This window comes from Balaenoptera musculus, chromosome 11 (genome assembly GCF_009873245.2).
Source record: "Balaenoptera musculus isolate JJ_BM4_2016_0621 chromosome 11, mBalMus1.pri.v3, whole genome shotgun sequence".
In the NCBI taxonomy this organism is placed as follows: domain Eukaryota; kingdom Metazoa; phylum Chordata; class Mammalia; order Artiodactyla; family Balaenopteridae; genus Balaenoptera; species Balaenoptera musculus.
In genome coordinates, this window is record NC_045795.1 from 37,401,409 (window position 1) to 37,417,535 (window position 16,127).

Below are 16,127 nucleotides of genomic sequence, written 5' to 3' on the forward strand. Positions count from 1 at the left end.
GCCCTCGCACAGAAACAAAGACCCAACACAGCCATAAATAAATAAATAAATAAAAATTAAAAAAAAATAATTATTATTATATTTTAATAAATAAATAAATAAATAAAAATAGAGGGAATTCCTCCCTGGCGGTCCAGTGGTTAGGACTCTGTGCTTCCACTGCAGGGGTTACAGTTTCAATCCCTGGCTGGGGAACTAAGATCCCACAAGACATGCAGAAATATAAAATAAAATAAAATAAAATAAAATAAAATAAAATAAAATGAAATACTGCTTTCTTGCATTAGAGTGTCCAGTTATGGTACGAACTGATTCTGTGGTATACAAAGCCAAAGGAAAGGGAGTAAGAAGAGGTCATAAATTATCTCAGTAGCTTTTTTTTTTAAGTCGACAGATTTTTTTACAAGAGACTGTAGAAGATGTGTCTCTAAGAGCTCAAGCTGGTATATATGCAAAGTATTCATTTTCAGTTTTTTCTAAATAAATTTATTTATTTTGGCCTGCATTGGGTCTTCGTTGCTGCATGAAGGCTTTCTCTAGTTGTGGCGAGCGGGGGCTACTCTTTGTTGCAGTGTGCGGCTTCTCATTGTGGTGGCTTCTCTTGTTGCGGAGCGCAGGCTCTAGGCGCGCGGGCTTCAGTAGTTGTGGCTCGTGGGCTCTAGAGTGCAGGCTCAGTAGTTGCGGTGCACGGGCTTAGTTGCTCCGCGGCATGTGGGATCTTCACGGACCGGGGCTCGAACCCGTGTTCCCTGCATTGGCAGGCAGATTCCTAACCACTGCACCACCAGGGAAGCCCCTAATTTTCATTTTTAAAAATCCAATTAAATTGGCCGGACACTGCCAGGCTAGAAGGAAATCCAATCTCCATTATTACCAGGGCTCCTCTGGCTCTCAGGGATGCCTCAGAATCCAGAAGTAGAACCGGGTGCCAGAAAAGGGCCAGCCTCGTACCCGTGACCATCATGGGGCCTGCTGACAGCTGCCTCGTGCAAGCCCACGGAATGGAGCCTTGAAGCCCACCAGCGCCTGCTTCAGGCCCCACATAAGGTATAGGCATTTTTACTGAGGTGTTAAAGAAAAAAAATTATTCATGAAGGAATTCCCTAGCAATCCAGTGGTTAGGACTCTGCGCTTTCACTGCCGAGGGTGCGGGTTCAATCCCTGGTTGGGGAACTAAGATCCCACAAGCCACGCGGCACAGCCAAAAAAAAAAAAAAAAAAAAAAATATATATATATATATATACATTCATGACACTTGTTAAAGATTCTAAGGACGATTATCTTCAAAAGGGACTATTGCAATAGAGGTTTTGTGGTAGGGGAGAGAGGGGTCCCAACTCTGAATACAAGGACAAGTAGAGATTTATAGCTAAGTCGCAGGGTGGGGAGCAGTACATGGAAAATGACCGAGAGGAAACATCAAGGCTGGAGGACTCTTGCTGAAGGCAGGCCAGGGTGATCAGATACCAAGGGTAGGGGATTTTTTTTTTTTTTTTTTGGCCGCGCCTCGCAGCATGCAGGATTTTAGTTCCCCGACCAGGGATTGAAAAAAAAAAATCAGTAACATCCTAATACATGAATGTATCAGGTAAAGGATATAAACAATGTAAAAAGGGCAGTAAAACTAGTTAACAAATACTTTTAAAATATTCAGCCTTAAGAGTAGTAATCAATAAGATGAAAAAATTAAAATACGATTTTTTACTTACTATGTAGGTTAAATGGAAAGAGTAAGTCAAGATGGAAAATAATTTTAAAACGGTAATACCAAATTATGACATATATGTCCTGAAACAGGTATGTACATTTACTTTGGGTGGAAGAGTGAATTATTAACAGCCATTTGGTGTTTTGCTTATATCTAGTGTTTTTATAATTGTTTATTTTCTTGTTTTAAATTAACTATGCTTTTACTATATATATATATTAAAAACACATAGTTTGGGGTTTCCCTGGTGGCACAGTAGTTAAGAATCCGCCTGCCAATGCAGGGGACACGTGTTCGAGCCCTGGTCCGGGAAGATCCCACATGCCGCGGAGCAACTAAGCCCATGCACCACAACTACTGACCCTGCGCTCTAGACCCCGCAAGCCACAACTACTGAGCCTGCATGCCACAACTACTGAAGCCTGTGCGCCTAGAGCCTGTGCTCCGCAACAAAGAGTAGCCCCCGCCCGCCACAACTAGAGAAAGCCCGCACGCAGCAACAAAGACCCAATGCAGCCAAAAATTAATTAATTAATTAATTTAATTAATCTATAAAACAAACAAACAAACAAAACACATAGTTGTGGTAGGCATTCCAAGCTGGCCATCAACAATCCTTGCCTCCTGGTGTTTACACCTTTGTGCAGGTATAAATACCTCATAGGCCCCTCCAGAGTTGGTTTGTGTGACCAGTTGAATGCAGCTGGAATGATAGATGTCACTCTTGAGATTAGGTTATAAAAGGTACTGCAGCTTCCATTTTGGTCTCTCTACCTCCTCACTTGCTCTGGAGGAAGCCAGCTGCCATGTTGTGAGAACACGCAGGCAGCCTATAGAAAGACTCATGAGGTGAAGAATTGAGGTCTCTAGCCAAAAACCAGCAAGAAACTAAGGCTTCCTGTCAACAACCACGTGGGTGAGCTTGGATGAGGATCTCCTCCCCACAGTAGTGCCTTCAAATGACCACAGCTGAGCCAACAGCTGGACTGAACCACATGAGAGACCCTGAGCCGGAACTACCCAGCTAAGCCACTCCCAGATTCCTGACACACAGAAATGATCAGATAATAAACGTTTGTTATCATGAGCTTCTAAGGCTTGAGGTAATTCGTTACAGGGCAATAGATATCTAATATAATAGTTCGGAGGGGGATAGTAAAATACACTTAAAGAGTTTTTTAAAAAAGTTTTTTATCCTACCTTTCATTATCCACACAGACATGCCCCTCAGAGGCCAATGCCCAAAGGCTGGACTGCCGCTGCTAGAGTTTTTGTTATAAGAAGAAAATAAGTCTCTCTTTTTTTAAAAACTACTATTGTTCGAGTCTCTGTTCTCTGCAGCCAAATGTACTCTTAACTGATATAGGTGCCTTAGGCTCTTATAATGTGCTCATTGACGTTGGTATTTTCCTCCCTCAACCCAATAATGCAGAGATCCAGCTGAAGAGAGCTGGCTGCAACATTCTCTGCTGGGGTCACAAGTCAAATTGTGAAAGGAACAGAAAATGTAAAGTTCTTACCATAACTGTGTAAATCTAAGATATTATCAAATGCAAGATGCATTAATATTCCAGGTATCACTGAAAGAAAAATACTATTAATTAAATTATGCCTTTATGCTTTCTCATCACTTTGTATTTTTATTTTCTACTTATCAAAATGATTTTCTAGACTTATTTAGACATAGATTTTTAAATTACATATCAATACTTATAAGAATATTCAACTTCAGGACTTCCCTTGCGGTCCAGTGGTTAAGACTCCATGCTTCCACTGAAGGGGGGGCACGCGGTTCCATCCATGGTCAGGGAACTAAGATTCCACATGCCGCATGGTGCGGCCAAAAAAAAATAATATTCAACTTCAGAAGTAATCAATAAAATGCAAAAAGACTTTCTTTTTCAATGTTGACATCCTTGGCATACTTGCTTTTGTCTTCATGCCTGTTGCCTCATAGTAACAAATGACTGCTGAGGCTCTAGGCAACATAGTATATTCAAGCTAAGAAGAAAGAAGATGTAGAGATAGTGTTACCCAAAAACTGGGTTTGCCTCTTGGTGGGTGTTGAGCCAACAGACACAACCAAGCCAATAGACACATCCAAACCAAAGAAGGAAGGATTTATTAATACTTGCAGCAAGTAAAGAGAACACCAGGGATCTTTCCCAAAGCAGTGTTTCCCCGAACAGCAAAATTGGGGAAGTTTTAAGCTAAGGGTACATGCATATTCGTGAGAGGACTGAGAATTCAGCATAGAATTGGGGCAAAGGTTGACAGAGTCCAAGCTTTAGTTGACCTAAAGTCAGGAGGGTCAACATCACCATCCTATCCTCCACCTGGGTGGGGGCCTTAGTTCCTGCAAAACTCAAAAGATTTTGTTATGCAAATGCTGGAGAGGATGTGGAGAAAAGGGAACCCTCCTACACTGTTGGTGGGAATGTAAGTTGGTACAGCCACTATGGAAAACAGTATGGAGGTTCCTTTAAAAACTAAAAATAGAGCTACCCTATGACCCAGTAGTCCTACTCCTGGGCATATATCCAATGAAAACCATACTTCGAAAAGATACATGTACCCCAATGTTCACTGCAGCACTATTTACAACAGCCAAGACATGGAAGCAACCTAAATGTCCATGGACAGATGAATGGATAAAGAAGATATGGTACATATATATATAATGGAATACTACTCAGCCATAAAAAAAGAATGAAATAATGCCATTTGCAGCAACATGGATGGACCTAGAGATTATCATACTAAGTGAAGCAAGTCAGAAAGAGAAAGACAAATACCACATGCTATCACTTATATGTGGAATCTAAATATGGTACAAATGAACCTCTCTATGAAACAGAAACAGACTCATAGAGAGAGAACAGACTTTGGTTGCCAAGGGGGTGGGGAATGGGGGAGGGATGGAACGGGAGGTAGGGGTTAGCAGATGTAAGCTATTATATAGAGAATGGATAAACAATAAGGTCTTACTGTATAGCACAGAGAACTCTATTGAATATTCTGTGATAAACCATAATGGAAAAGAATATTTTAAAAAGGTATATATATGTATAACTGAATCACTTTGCTGTACAGCAGAAATTAACACAACATTGTAAATCAACTATACTTCAATAAAAATTTTTTTAAAAGATTTTATATATATTGTTATATATATCCCTTGAGGAACCAGGGCCCTGCCCCAAGGCTGCACTATTGTTTCTTGACTGATCCTCCCTTGTTTCTGCATTCCCTCCCTTAAGATCATTAATTACTGAGACCTGTTCAAGGGCAAGCATTGTGGCCAGGCTTAGATCACAAAATGGCTTAGGCCAAAATTGGTTCTCTTATGTCAAGAAAGCCATTCCTGGTTCTCCTTCTCTGGGGAACCCTAACCTATCCGTTTACAATAGTGCCAGCCACATCATCCTCTTTTATCAGGAAAAGCAAACGTCATCCCAGCAGATTTCTGCTTGTATGTCATTTGCCAGAACTATGGCCCATGGACACTCTTGATACAAGCAAATATCTAGAAAAGCAAATATTTAGCCTGTGTCTAAGTTCACTGGCATTCTAGACAAAAGAAGACTTCTGTTAGCAAAGAAGAGGAAATGGGTATTAGGGGGGAAGCTGATGGTATCTGTTGCAATACAGCTTAATAAATAGTAGTTTCACTTTTTTTTTTTTTTGGCTGCGCCTCTTGGCATACGGGATCTTAGTTCCCCAACCAGGGATGGAACCCATGCCCCCTGCAGTGGAAGCATGGAGTCCTAGCTGAAACCATGTAACTCAGATTGGGACTTGAATCCACACGGCCAGGACTCGAACCCGGCCAAAACCCACGGTCTTTTTTTTTTTTTTTTTTAATAAATTTATTTATTTATTTATTTATGGCTGTGTTGAGTCTTCGTTGCTGCATGCAGGCTTTCTCTAGTTGTGGTGAGCAGGGGCTACTCTTCATTGCGGTGTGCGGGCTTCTCACTGCCGTGGCTTGTTGCGGAGCATGGGCTCTAGGCACGCAGGCTTCAGTAGCTGTGGCACGCGGGCTCAGTAGTTGTGGCGCACAGGCTTAGTTGCTCCGTGGCATGTGGGATCTTCCCGGACCAGGGCTTGAACCCGGGTCCCCTGCGTTGGCAGGCGGATTCTTAACCACTGCACCACCAGGGAAGCCCTCCACAGTCTTCTGAGATCACACACCTGGTTTTAGGACTTAATGAAATTCAGGTTCTTGATGTCTCATCGCCAAAAGAATTCAGTGAGAGACAAAGTGACAGGTTAGAAGCGGATTTATTTAGAGAGAAACACACTCCACAGACAGAGTGTGGGCCATCTCAGAAGGCGAAAGCGGACCCAGGATGTGGGGTTGTCAGTTTTTATAGGGGTGGGTAATTTCATAGGCTAATGAGTGGGAGGGGTATTCCAGCTATTTTGGGGAAGGGGTGGGGATTTCCATAAATTGGGTCACTGCCCACTTTTTGACCTTTATGGTTGGCCTTGGAACTGTCATGGCACCTGTGGGTGTGTCATTTAGCTTGCTGATGTGTTACAATGAGCGTATACTGAGGCTTAAGGTCTAGTGGAATTCAACTTGTTATCTTGGACCTATTTGGTTCTAATCAGTTTAAGTCGTGCCCTTGGGCTATGTCATTCTTTTAAAGGTCGTGCCCTGTCCCCTTCCCTCCTGTTTCATAACTACTGGACTGCCAAGGAATTCCCAATAGTAGTTTTACATGCATAATAAATAGTGGTTACCCCTTGGCATAAAGCAAAAATGATGACAGCAAAAACTCCTACATAGTACAGTGCTTACCATGTTCCAAGCACTGTTCTGAGTGTTTTAAATATATTAACTTGTTTAATCCTCACAGCAACTTTACAAGATAAATGCTGTTATTATCCTTGTTTTGTTTTAGTATTTTTTATTGTTCTTCATATGCTCACAATTAGACGTATCATAATCCTCGGTGCATGACATATCCCTCACTGATCCATGCATAGCTCTTTTATTTACTTTTAAAATACTAGTTATTTTTAATAAAGTAATATGTACCCTCAAATCCTCTACCCAAAATAAAATTAGGATCGTGTCAGTAATTCAGATCTGAGTATATGATCTGCCCAACCCATTTCACTTCCTTCCCCTGGCCCAAGGTGATCGTCATTTAGAATCCTAAGTTCATCATTCCTTTGCTTTCCTTATATAGTTTTATTGCATCTATATATACAGTCCAAAAATTGTGTGTGTGTGTATAATATATATCTATAGTTGTTTTTAACTGTGTATCTTCTTTTGGTACTTTTTCCACTTACTATTACATTACTAAGATTCATTCCAATTGTTGTGTGTTGCTACAGTCATTCATTTTGATGACCGTTTAACATCCCATTGTGTGAATATGTAGCAGTTTATTCATCCTCAAACCATTCTTTTTTTTTTTTTTTAAAGCTTATTTATTTATTTATTTATTCATTTATTGATTGATTGATTGCTGTGTTGGGTCTTCGTCTCTGTGCGAGGGCTCCCTCCAGCTGCGGCAAGCGGGGGCCACTCTTCATCGCGGTGCGCGGGCCTCTCACTATCGCGGCCTCTCTTGTTGCGGAGCACAGGCTCCAGACGCGCAGGCTCAGTAGTTGTGGCTCACGGGCCTAGTTGCTCCGCGGCATGTGGGATCTTCCCAGACCAGGGCTCGAACCCGTGTCCCCTGCATTGGCAGGCAGATTCTCAACCACTGCGCCACCAGGGAAGCCCTCAAACCATTCTTTACTGAAGTACCTATTATATTCTCAGTGTAAAAGTACCTATTACATTTTTCTTTTCTGGTTATTAACTGGACTAACTCTGTGTCACATCCAGGTTTGCTAATAGCTTCATGTGATTTGAAGCTGTTCTTAATATTGATGCCTCCCTTACATTGTCTACAATCTATTTCTTCCCTTGCCTTTTCAGGATACCGTGGATGGCTCAGAACATGACTAATTAACTCGCTCCCCCAAGGCTGAACCTCCCTACCCCTGAGGTTGAACCTGGTCGGGCAGAGCGTCCAAAAAAACAAAACGGGGAATTCCCTGACAGTCCAGTGGTTACGACTCTGCGCTTTCACTGCTGAGGGGTCGGGTTCCATTCCTGGTCCGGCGGGGAACTAAGATCTCGCAAGCTGCGCAGCGTGGTCAAAAAAACAAAACAAAGACACGTGCCGATGCCCTAAATATAGCCCCACTCAGAAAGGACTAGACTGATCTTCAGATTGTCAAATGAGACCTGCCCAAGTAAGATAAAAGCTTAGTTCAGGGGGCTTCCCTGGTGGCGCAGTGGTTGAGACTCTGCCTGCCAATGCAGGGGACACGGGTTCGAGCCCTGGTCCGGGAGGATCCCGCATGCCGCGGAGCGACTGGGCCCGTGAGCCACAATTACTGAGCCTGCGCGTCTGGAGCCTGTGCTCCGCAACAAGAGAGGCCGCGACAGTGAAAGGCCCGCGCACCGCGATGAAGAGTGGCCCCCGCTTGCTGCAACTAGAGAAAGCCCTCGCACAGAAACGAAGACCCAACACAGCCAAAAATAAATACATAAATAAATAAAAAAAAAAAAAAAAAAAAAAGCTTAGTTCAGGGCCTAAAAAACAGAATTTTTTTTTTCTGGCTGCTCTGGGCCTTCGTCGTGGGGCACCGGTTCTTCTTTGTTGTGGCGTGCAGGCTTCTCTAGTCGTGGCGCATGGGCTCCAGAGTTCGCGGACTCAGTAGCTGTGGCATGCGGGCTATCTAGTTGTGGTGCGCAGGCTCAGTAGTTGAGGCACTCGGGCTTAGCTGCCCCGCGGCACGTGGGTTCTTAGTTCCCTGACTATGGATTGAACCCGTGTCCCCTGCATTGGAAGGTGGATTCTTAACCACTGGACCACCAGGGAAGTCCCCCAAAACAGAATATTTAAAAATAAACATTACACACTTCTACTGAGTTCAAAAAGGATGATGTTAAAGTGAAGTGGAAGGATAAAAATCAACTTTCTTTTACAATATTCTGTTACATTAATTTTTTAATTTTTCTAGTATAGTTTATTTGAAAATCTATGTAGAGATATCTTTAACTTAAAAACCATTTAAAATGTTGTAACTATTCAAAGATGGAATCAGAATCTCTTCTAGTTGTGTAGTAGTTGAAATGATGTATCATTTTCAGAAAATTTCATAAATAAACAGAAAAGACGGACTTCCCTGGTGGTGCAGTGGTTAAGAATCTGCCTGCCAATGCAGGGGACACGGGCTCAAGCCCTGGTCCGGGAAGATCCCACATGTCTCAGAGCAACTAAGCCCGTGCGCCACAACTACGGAGCCCACGTGCCGCAACTACTGAAGCCCGTGCGCCTACAGCCCGTGCTCCGCAGCAAGAGAAGCCACCGCAATGAGAAGCCCGCGCACTTCAACAAAGTGTAGCCCCCTCTTGCTGCAGCTAGAGAAAGCTCACGTGCAGCAGCGAAGACCCAACACAGCCAAAAATAAATAAATAAATAAATAAAATTTAAAAATAGAAAAGACTTTGCACTATCACCAACTACTTTCCATGGTAACATTTTTAGCTCCTGGTTCAGACTACAACAAAGATATCCAGCAAACCTTGCTTCCACGAGGCCAGCAAACCATTTCTGGGGCTACGAACATACTGTATTAAAGTTACACCAGCCAAAAGGGAGCCAGTGGGATTTATTTAATGATCTGGATTTATTAAGAATTCATGGAACAACTATATTTTCAAATTTATTTTTATTAAATTATATAAGTGTAGTAATAATACTTAAAGGCTTATAATAAAAACTTCAGTCCTCTGTACTCCCCTCACCCCTAGTCATACTTCCCACAGGCAACCACATCAATTCTTCTATTTCCCCTCCTATGTACCTCTTTATCTCTAAATTATATACTTATACTGCTATTTCTTGATTAATCATTTTTAGACATTATCTATTGACTTCCCATCATGATAGTGAGGACTTCTTATCCCATACACACATACGCACTGCCTTTCCTCCCAAACTCCCAACATGGCTGGGTCACCATGCATGATTATATCAAGACTACAACTGCATAAGTAGTGTTAATCACAGAGGAGACATGGTGGTGATTGGACTATGGTGGTGGCAGTGGAGATGGGAAAAACAATGACTGATTTGAGAGATACATGGGAGGGAGGGTAGATGGAACTTAGAGTTTTTGAATATAGGGGATGAGAGAAAGGCAGGTACATGGGGAAATGGGCAGGTGGACGCTGATATTTACCGAAATAAGAAACACTGTCATAGCAGCAGGTGAGGGTGGGGTGGGAGAAATTGTAAGCTCAGTTTGGAATATATTGAGCTTGAGCAGTCCAAAGAGAGTTCCCAAATGGAGGCAGAAGAGTTTAGTGTGCAGGTTTGGATCTCCAAGTAGAAGACTGGACTGGATTTGGGAGTCATCAGTGTGTAGATGGCAACTGAACCACGGGAATAAGTGACGTTACCTAGGAAAAGAGTATAAAGTAAGAAGAGTGTCTTGGTTTGTGCACTGAAGAAGACTAACATTTAAGAATAAGCAGAAGGAGGGACTTCCCTGGTGGAGCAGTGGTTGGAAATCCGCCTGCCAACGCGGGGGACACGGGTTCGAGCCCTGGTCCGGGAAGATCCCACATGCCGCGGAGCAACTAGGCCTGTGCACCACAACTGCTGAGCCTGTGCTCTAGAGCCCACGAGCCACAACTATTGAGTCTGTGTGCCACAGCTACTGAAGCCCATGCACCTAGAGCCTGTGCTCTGCAACAAGAGAAGCCACTGCAATGAGAAGCCTGCGCACCGCAACGAAGAGTAGCCCCCACTCGGCACAACTAGAGAAAGCCTGCGTGCAGCAACAAAGACCCAACGCAGCCAAATAAATAAATAAATATTAAAAAAAAAAAAGAATAAGCAGAAGGAAGCTAGTAAAGGGTCTGCTCTAATCAAGGCTCTTTTCTAGTCAAGGCCCTCTGTTAGGAGCTGTGGGATAAATAGAGTCTCTGAGCTCTCTGCGCTCACAAATCTCTGAGGCAGATAAGGCACAAGTGGGTTGAGTATTAAGACTGGTTTTAGAGCCAGGCAGGTATGAGTTCAAATCCTGATTTTGCTACTGACCAGATGTACAGCTTTAGGCAAAATAAATTAACTTCTCTAATTCTAATGTCCTCATTGTTAGCCACTAGGAAGACTATTGTTAGTATAAAATATTTATACTTTAAAATGGTTAAGATGGTAGGCTTCATGTTACGTGTATTTTACCAAAATTAAAAATAAAATAAAAATTTTAAATAATTCAAAAAAAGTCCTAATCATAATTGTTTAATAATGTGGTATTTTTGCAGTTGTTATTTCTGCTGGTTCTCACAGTGCCTTGTTCCTTGTATGCTCAGTTATTTTTCACTATGTACTAGTCATTGTCCCTGAAAAATTACTGATGGTGATACTTTGAGGACCAGCACAAAGATGTATCCTTCCAGAGAGGGTCTGAGTTTGCTTCTGCCAGGCACTTAGAGACACTTCAGTTTAGGACTACCTTAAACTAGATTTATGACTTAAAAGTTTTCTTGAATACTTCATGTAATTTGGGCTACAAATCTATAAAAAGGTTAGTTATGGTTACAATGTCTCAAGGAGAGTTCCCCCCGCCCCCCTGCATATGTTCAGTGTAGTACTAAGTTCACTTTCCTTGGAGTCTCTTGGGACAAGATGTGGGGGCAAGTTTACTTCCGATTCCCCTTTACTCTAATCATAGACCTTTGGGGCCATGACTAATACAGGGAAGGCCTTCTAACAGACTCCCCACCAGGACTTCCCTGGTGGCGCAGTGGTTGGGAATCCGCCTGCCAATGCAGGGAACCCATGGGTTCGATCCCTGGTCCAGGAAGATCCCACATGCCGCGGAGCAGCTAAGCCCATGGGCCACAACTACTGTAGCCCACGCAACTAGAGCCCGTGCTCCGCAACAAGGGAAGCCACCGCAGTGAGAAGCCTGCGTACCGCAACGAAGAGTGGCCCCCGCTCACCGCAACTAGAGATTAATTAATTAAAAAAAAATAGACTACACACCTTGGTGGACCCTGAGCTTTAATTTCATTCACCCTTACCCTACAGAGTTCTCATAATGAAATTCAAGTTTGCCCAGATTGGCAAATACCCTCAGAGCAAATTTAACTTTCATGTTTGCTTACCTGTCCCAATTCCTGAATTCCTATAGTCTTTGGTCTCCTACCTCCTATCTTGTCAGCTCTTCTGTGCTTTCAAGAATATTTTAAAACTATTTTATACAGCAGTTTTTAGTTGTGTTTTTTTTTTTGGCAGCAAGTTGGCCCCAATAACCTTAGCAATCAGAAGTCCCTCTGCTTTATCTTTTCTTCCTTTTTATTGATTTCTGTTCTTTTATTTATTTTCTCCCTCCTTTTTTTTTTTTTTTTTTGTTCTTACCGTTGGTTGTTTTTTTTCCCCCTTACTTCTTGGGTTGAATGCTTAGTTCATTATTGCCTTTTTTTTTTCCATGATAAGGCTATTCTATTCTAAGTTTCTAAATTTCCCTTAAAGTACGGCTTTCATTGTATTCCTTAAGTTTTGGTATGTAGTGGAGGAGTGATTGCTCAAAGCCTAATTGTTTTCATCAACTCACCCCAGCAGGGCTATTGCGCTACCCTGATTTTTTTCCTGAGATACCTGCACTCAATGTCTGGATGATGCGGCCAATTTTCCCCATCAGGGGGCAGCAATGGTTGCCCAAAGCAATGCTGGAAGAGATAAGAGCATAATTTAAACTAACTTTTTCTGGGACTTCCCTGGCAGTCCAGTGGTTAAGACTCCACACTCCCAATGCAGGGGGCCCAGGTCTGGGAACTAAGATCCCACATACTGCAACTAAGCCCACGTGCCTCAACTAGAAAAGCCTGCAGCCAAAAATAAATAAATAAATTTTAAAAATACGTAAACTCCGCGATGAAGAGTGGCCCCTGCTTGCCACAACTAGAGAAAGCCCTCGCACAAAAACGAAGACCCAACACAGTCAAAAATAAATAAATTAATTTAAAAAAAAAACAAACGTAAACTAACTTTTTCTATTCAGTGTTTTTCAATACTGCCTACATATGAAAATCACAGGGAGGTTTTTAAAAAGACTGATATCTGGGTCCTACCCAGAGAATGTTCTAATTGGTGTGGGGTGGTGACTTTCAGTGACTGTAATGTGAAGCCGGCATTGAGAACCACTTCTCCGATTTATCTGCTCACTGCCACCAAGCCCCAGACTGCATCTCCCTCCTCCCCATTCACACTCCCAATTAATTTTAAACAGTCTTCTGTCTTTCTCAAAGCTGTTATTGTCTGGTTTCCATATTTCTCTCTATTGTTTCTCCAAGTGAATTTGGGGAAGGAGGCAGAAACCCTGGTAATTTACCACATTGGCAGGAATCAGAATTCTCCCCCATATTATTTGTCTTCACAGGAGGTCTCAGCATGAGACGGCAGCACTGGTGTGGGATGACCGCCAAAATGGGCTCCGTGTTATCAGGGGTCTTTACCATCATGGCCATCGACTTGTACCTCATCTTCGAACAGAAGTACTTAAGGAGAAGCAATTGCACTGAGCTTACCGCACAGACCAAGAGTACAAGTATCCTGATAAAACAGTTCATGATCTGCTGGAGTTTGACTATCGTCTTCTTCCTATCTTTCATCACCATCATCATCTGCTTCTTGCTCCTATACTCAGTATATGCCCATATGTACAAGGGCCTGGTGATCTACATCATCTGGATCTTTTTCTATGAAACTGTAAACATTGTAGTACAAACACTTACCAATGATGATTCTAACATTGGAGAGGTCAGAATCATACGCTGGTTTGGTTTGGTGTCCCGTATATTGGTGCACTGTTTCTGGATGTACTTTGTCATCACCTATGCCTACATGATCTACAAAAATCAAAGTCAGGGCAATATCATTTCCTACAACAGACGTATTTCTACAGGTAGTAGAGAATTCCCACGGCGGAAATCAAAGATAATACACTTTACCCACCGGCCACTATAGTGAATGACGTTGGCCCTTTTCCGTGATAGGCAAATCTCCCAGGTTCTCATGGTAGTTCAGTTTCCATCTCTTTCACTTTTCAGCAAGCAGAGACTCTACTGCCACTCTTTTGGAGGGATACGGAGAGAAGAGTGATTATAGTGACAACTGGAACACGCTGCTCATTAAGGATGTTTAGTTAAAGGACATTGTTATTATCAAGCACTCTTTGAGTTCCTCTTTCCTTGTCTTGTCATTACCTCCTTATTGGTCAAAACGAAGAGGGTGAGGAATGAAATCAAACTGAATTGCAGTCTGGCAATCCTTTCATCTTGGTATATCTTCATCAGCCTTCAACCCACAGCTCTCTGATGTAACCCAGCGACAGGCAAACCTGTATTTATATCTGAGTGTTATAGCACAAAGAATAGTGTTGGGGCCTTGAGGTCGCTTTGTGTTATGGTTTTTCTCCCTATGTCCTCTATACTATATTCCAGATAAGTAAAAGAATAAAAATAGAGAAAAATCATACTTCATTTTCTGTCTTGACTCCCTGCCCCCCAAATTTTTCAAGGAGCACAAAAGACACTTGTGGTTAATCGAAAGGTATTTGTTAAACTTTTCTTTCTGTCACTGTGCTGGACATTGCAGGAGGATACAGAAAAGTGTAAGATATGAGGCCTGACCTTGAGGATTTTTCAGTTTAGTGGGAGAAACTAAATCATGTTTATGAATCAATTAGCCAACCACATAAGACAGTACAAGATTACACACTATCACATAACAACAAACTTCACTTTGAATTCAGGTTCAGAAACTGTCAGAAGCAGTTTAAGCCAGAATGGAAGACAAACTGAGCAAACCTCTACTTCAAACATTAGACATTATGTTAAGTGTTTGTTTACTTAATAGCTTTCTTGAGGTATAATTGACAAACAGTAAACAGCACGTTTAAGGAATATAATTTGATCAGTTTTGACACTAGTATATCCCAGTGAAACCATCACCGTAATTGAATTGATGAACACATGTATCACCCCCAAAAGTTTCCTCCTAATCCCTGTCTCCTGCCCCTTCTTGCACCACACCCCCCCACCATCACAAGGCACTGATTTGCTGTCCCTATATATTAGTTTGCATTTTCTAGAATTTTACATAAATGGCATCATACAGTATATAATCTTTATTTTTTTTTTTGCCTGGCTCCTTTTGCTCAGCCTAAGACCTTAAAGATTCACCCATGTCATTATGTATATTGATAGTTCATTCTTTTTTTTTTTTTAATAAATTTATTTATATATTTATTTATTTATTTTTGGCTGTGTTGGGTCTTCGTTTCTGTGCGAGGGCTTTCTCTAGTTGCGGCAAGCGGGGGCCACTCTTCATCGTGGTGCGCGGGCCTCTCACTATCGCGGCCTCTCTTGTTGCGGAGCACAAGCTCCAGACGCGCAGGCTCAGTAATTGTGGCTCACGGGTCTAGTTGCTCCCCGGCATGTGGGATCTTCCCAGACCAGGGCTCGAACCCGTGTCCCCCGCACTGGCAGGCAGATTCTCAAACACTGCGCCACCAGGGAAGCCCGATAGTTCATTCTTTATTGCTGAGTAGTATGCCATGGCATGAATGTACCACAGATTGTTTATCCATTTGCCCACTGAAAGACATAGAGTGGTTTGTAGTTTGGGGCAATTATGAATAAGAGCACTATAAGCAATTGTGTACAAGGCTTTGTGTGGACTTATGATTTCATTTATCTTGAGTAAATACCATTTTTACTTTTTAAGAAACTAGCAAACTTTTTTCCAGAGGGGATGTACCATTTTATACTCCCAGTGTATGAGAATTCCAGTTCCTTCACATCCTTGCCAGTACTTCATATAGACAATACGTTTTTCATTTTAGCCATTCTAATATATATATATATATAGAGAGAGAGAGAGAGAGTGAGTATATAGTGGCATCTCATTGTGGTTTTAACTTTCATTTCTTTAATAACAAATGATGTTGAGCATCTTTTCATGTGCTTATTTAGCATTCTTATATCTTTTTTGGTAAGGTGTCTGTTCAAATCTTTCACCCATTTTTTTGTTTTATTCACTAGTTTGTCTTATTTTTTAGATTCCATATATAAGTGAAAACATACAGTATTTGTCTTTCTCTGTCTGACTGATTTCACTAAGCATAATACCCTCCAGTTCCATCCATGTTGCTGCAAATGACAAAATTTCATTATTTTTTATGGCCGAGTAGTATTCATTGCGGTGCATGGGCTTCTCATTGTGGTGGCTTCTCTTGTTGAAGAGCACGGGCTCTAGGCATGCGGGCTTCAGTAGTTGCAGCATGTGGGCTCAGTAGTTGTGGCACATGGGCCCTAGAGAACTT

The 16,127-nt window shown here is 42.1% G+C and overlaps 1 protein-coding gene across 1 annotated transcript; it reads left to right on the forward strand.

Moving 5' to 3' along the window:
* The first annotated feature begins 13,192 nt into the window (after positions 1-13,192).
* On the forward strand, positions 13,193-13,768 carry LOC118904232 (transmembrane protein 217-like). Its single transcript, XM_036870150.1, has one exon. The coding sequence runs from the start codon at positions 13,193-13,195 to the stop codon at positions 13,766-13,768; it is 576 nt and encodes a 191-aa protein (XP_036726045.1).
* Positions 13,769-16,127: the final 2,359 nt, after the last annotated feature.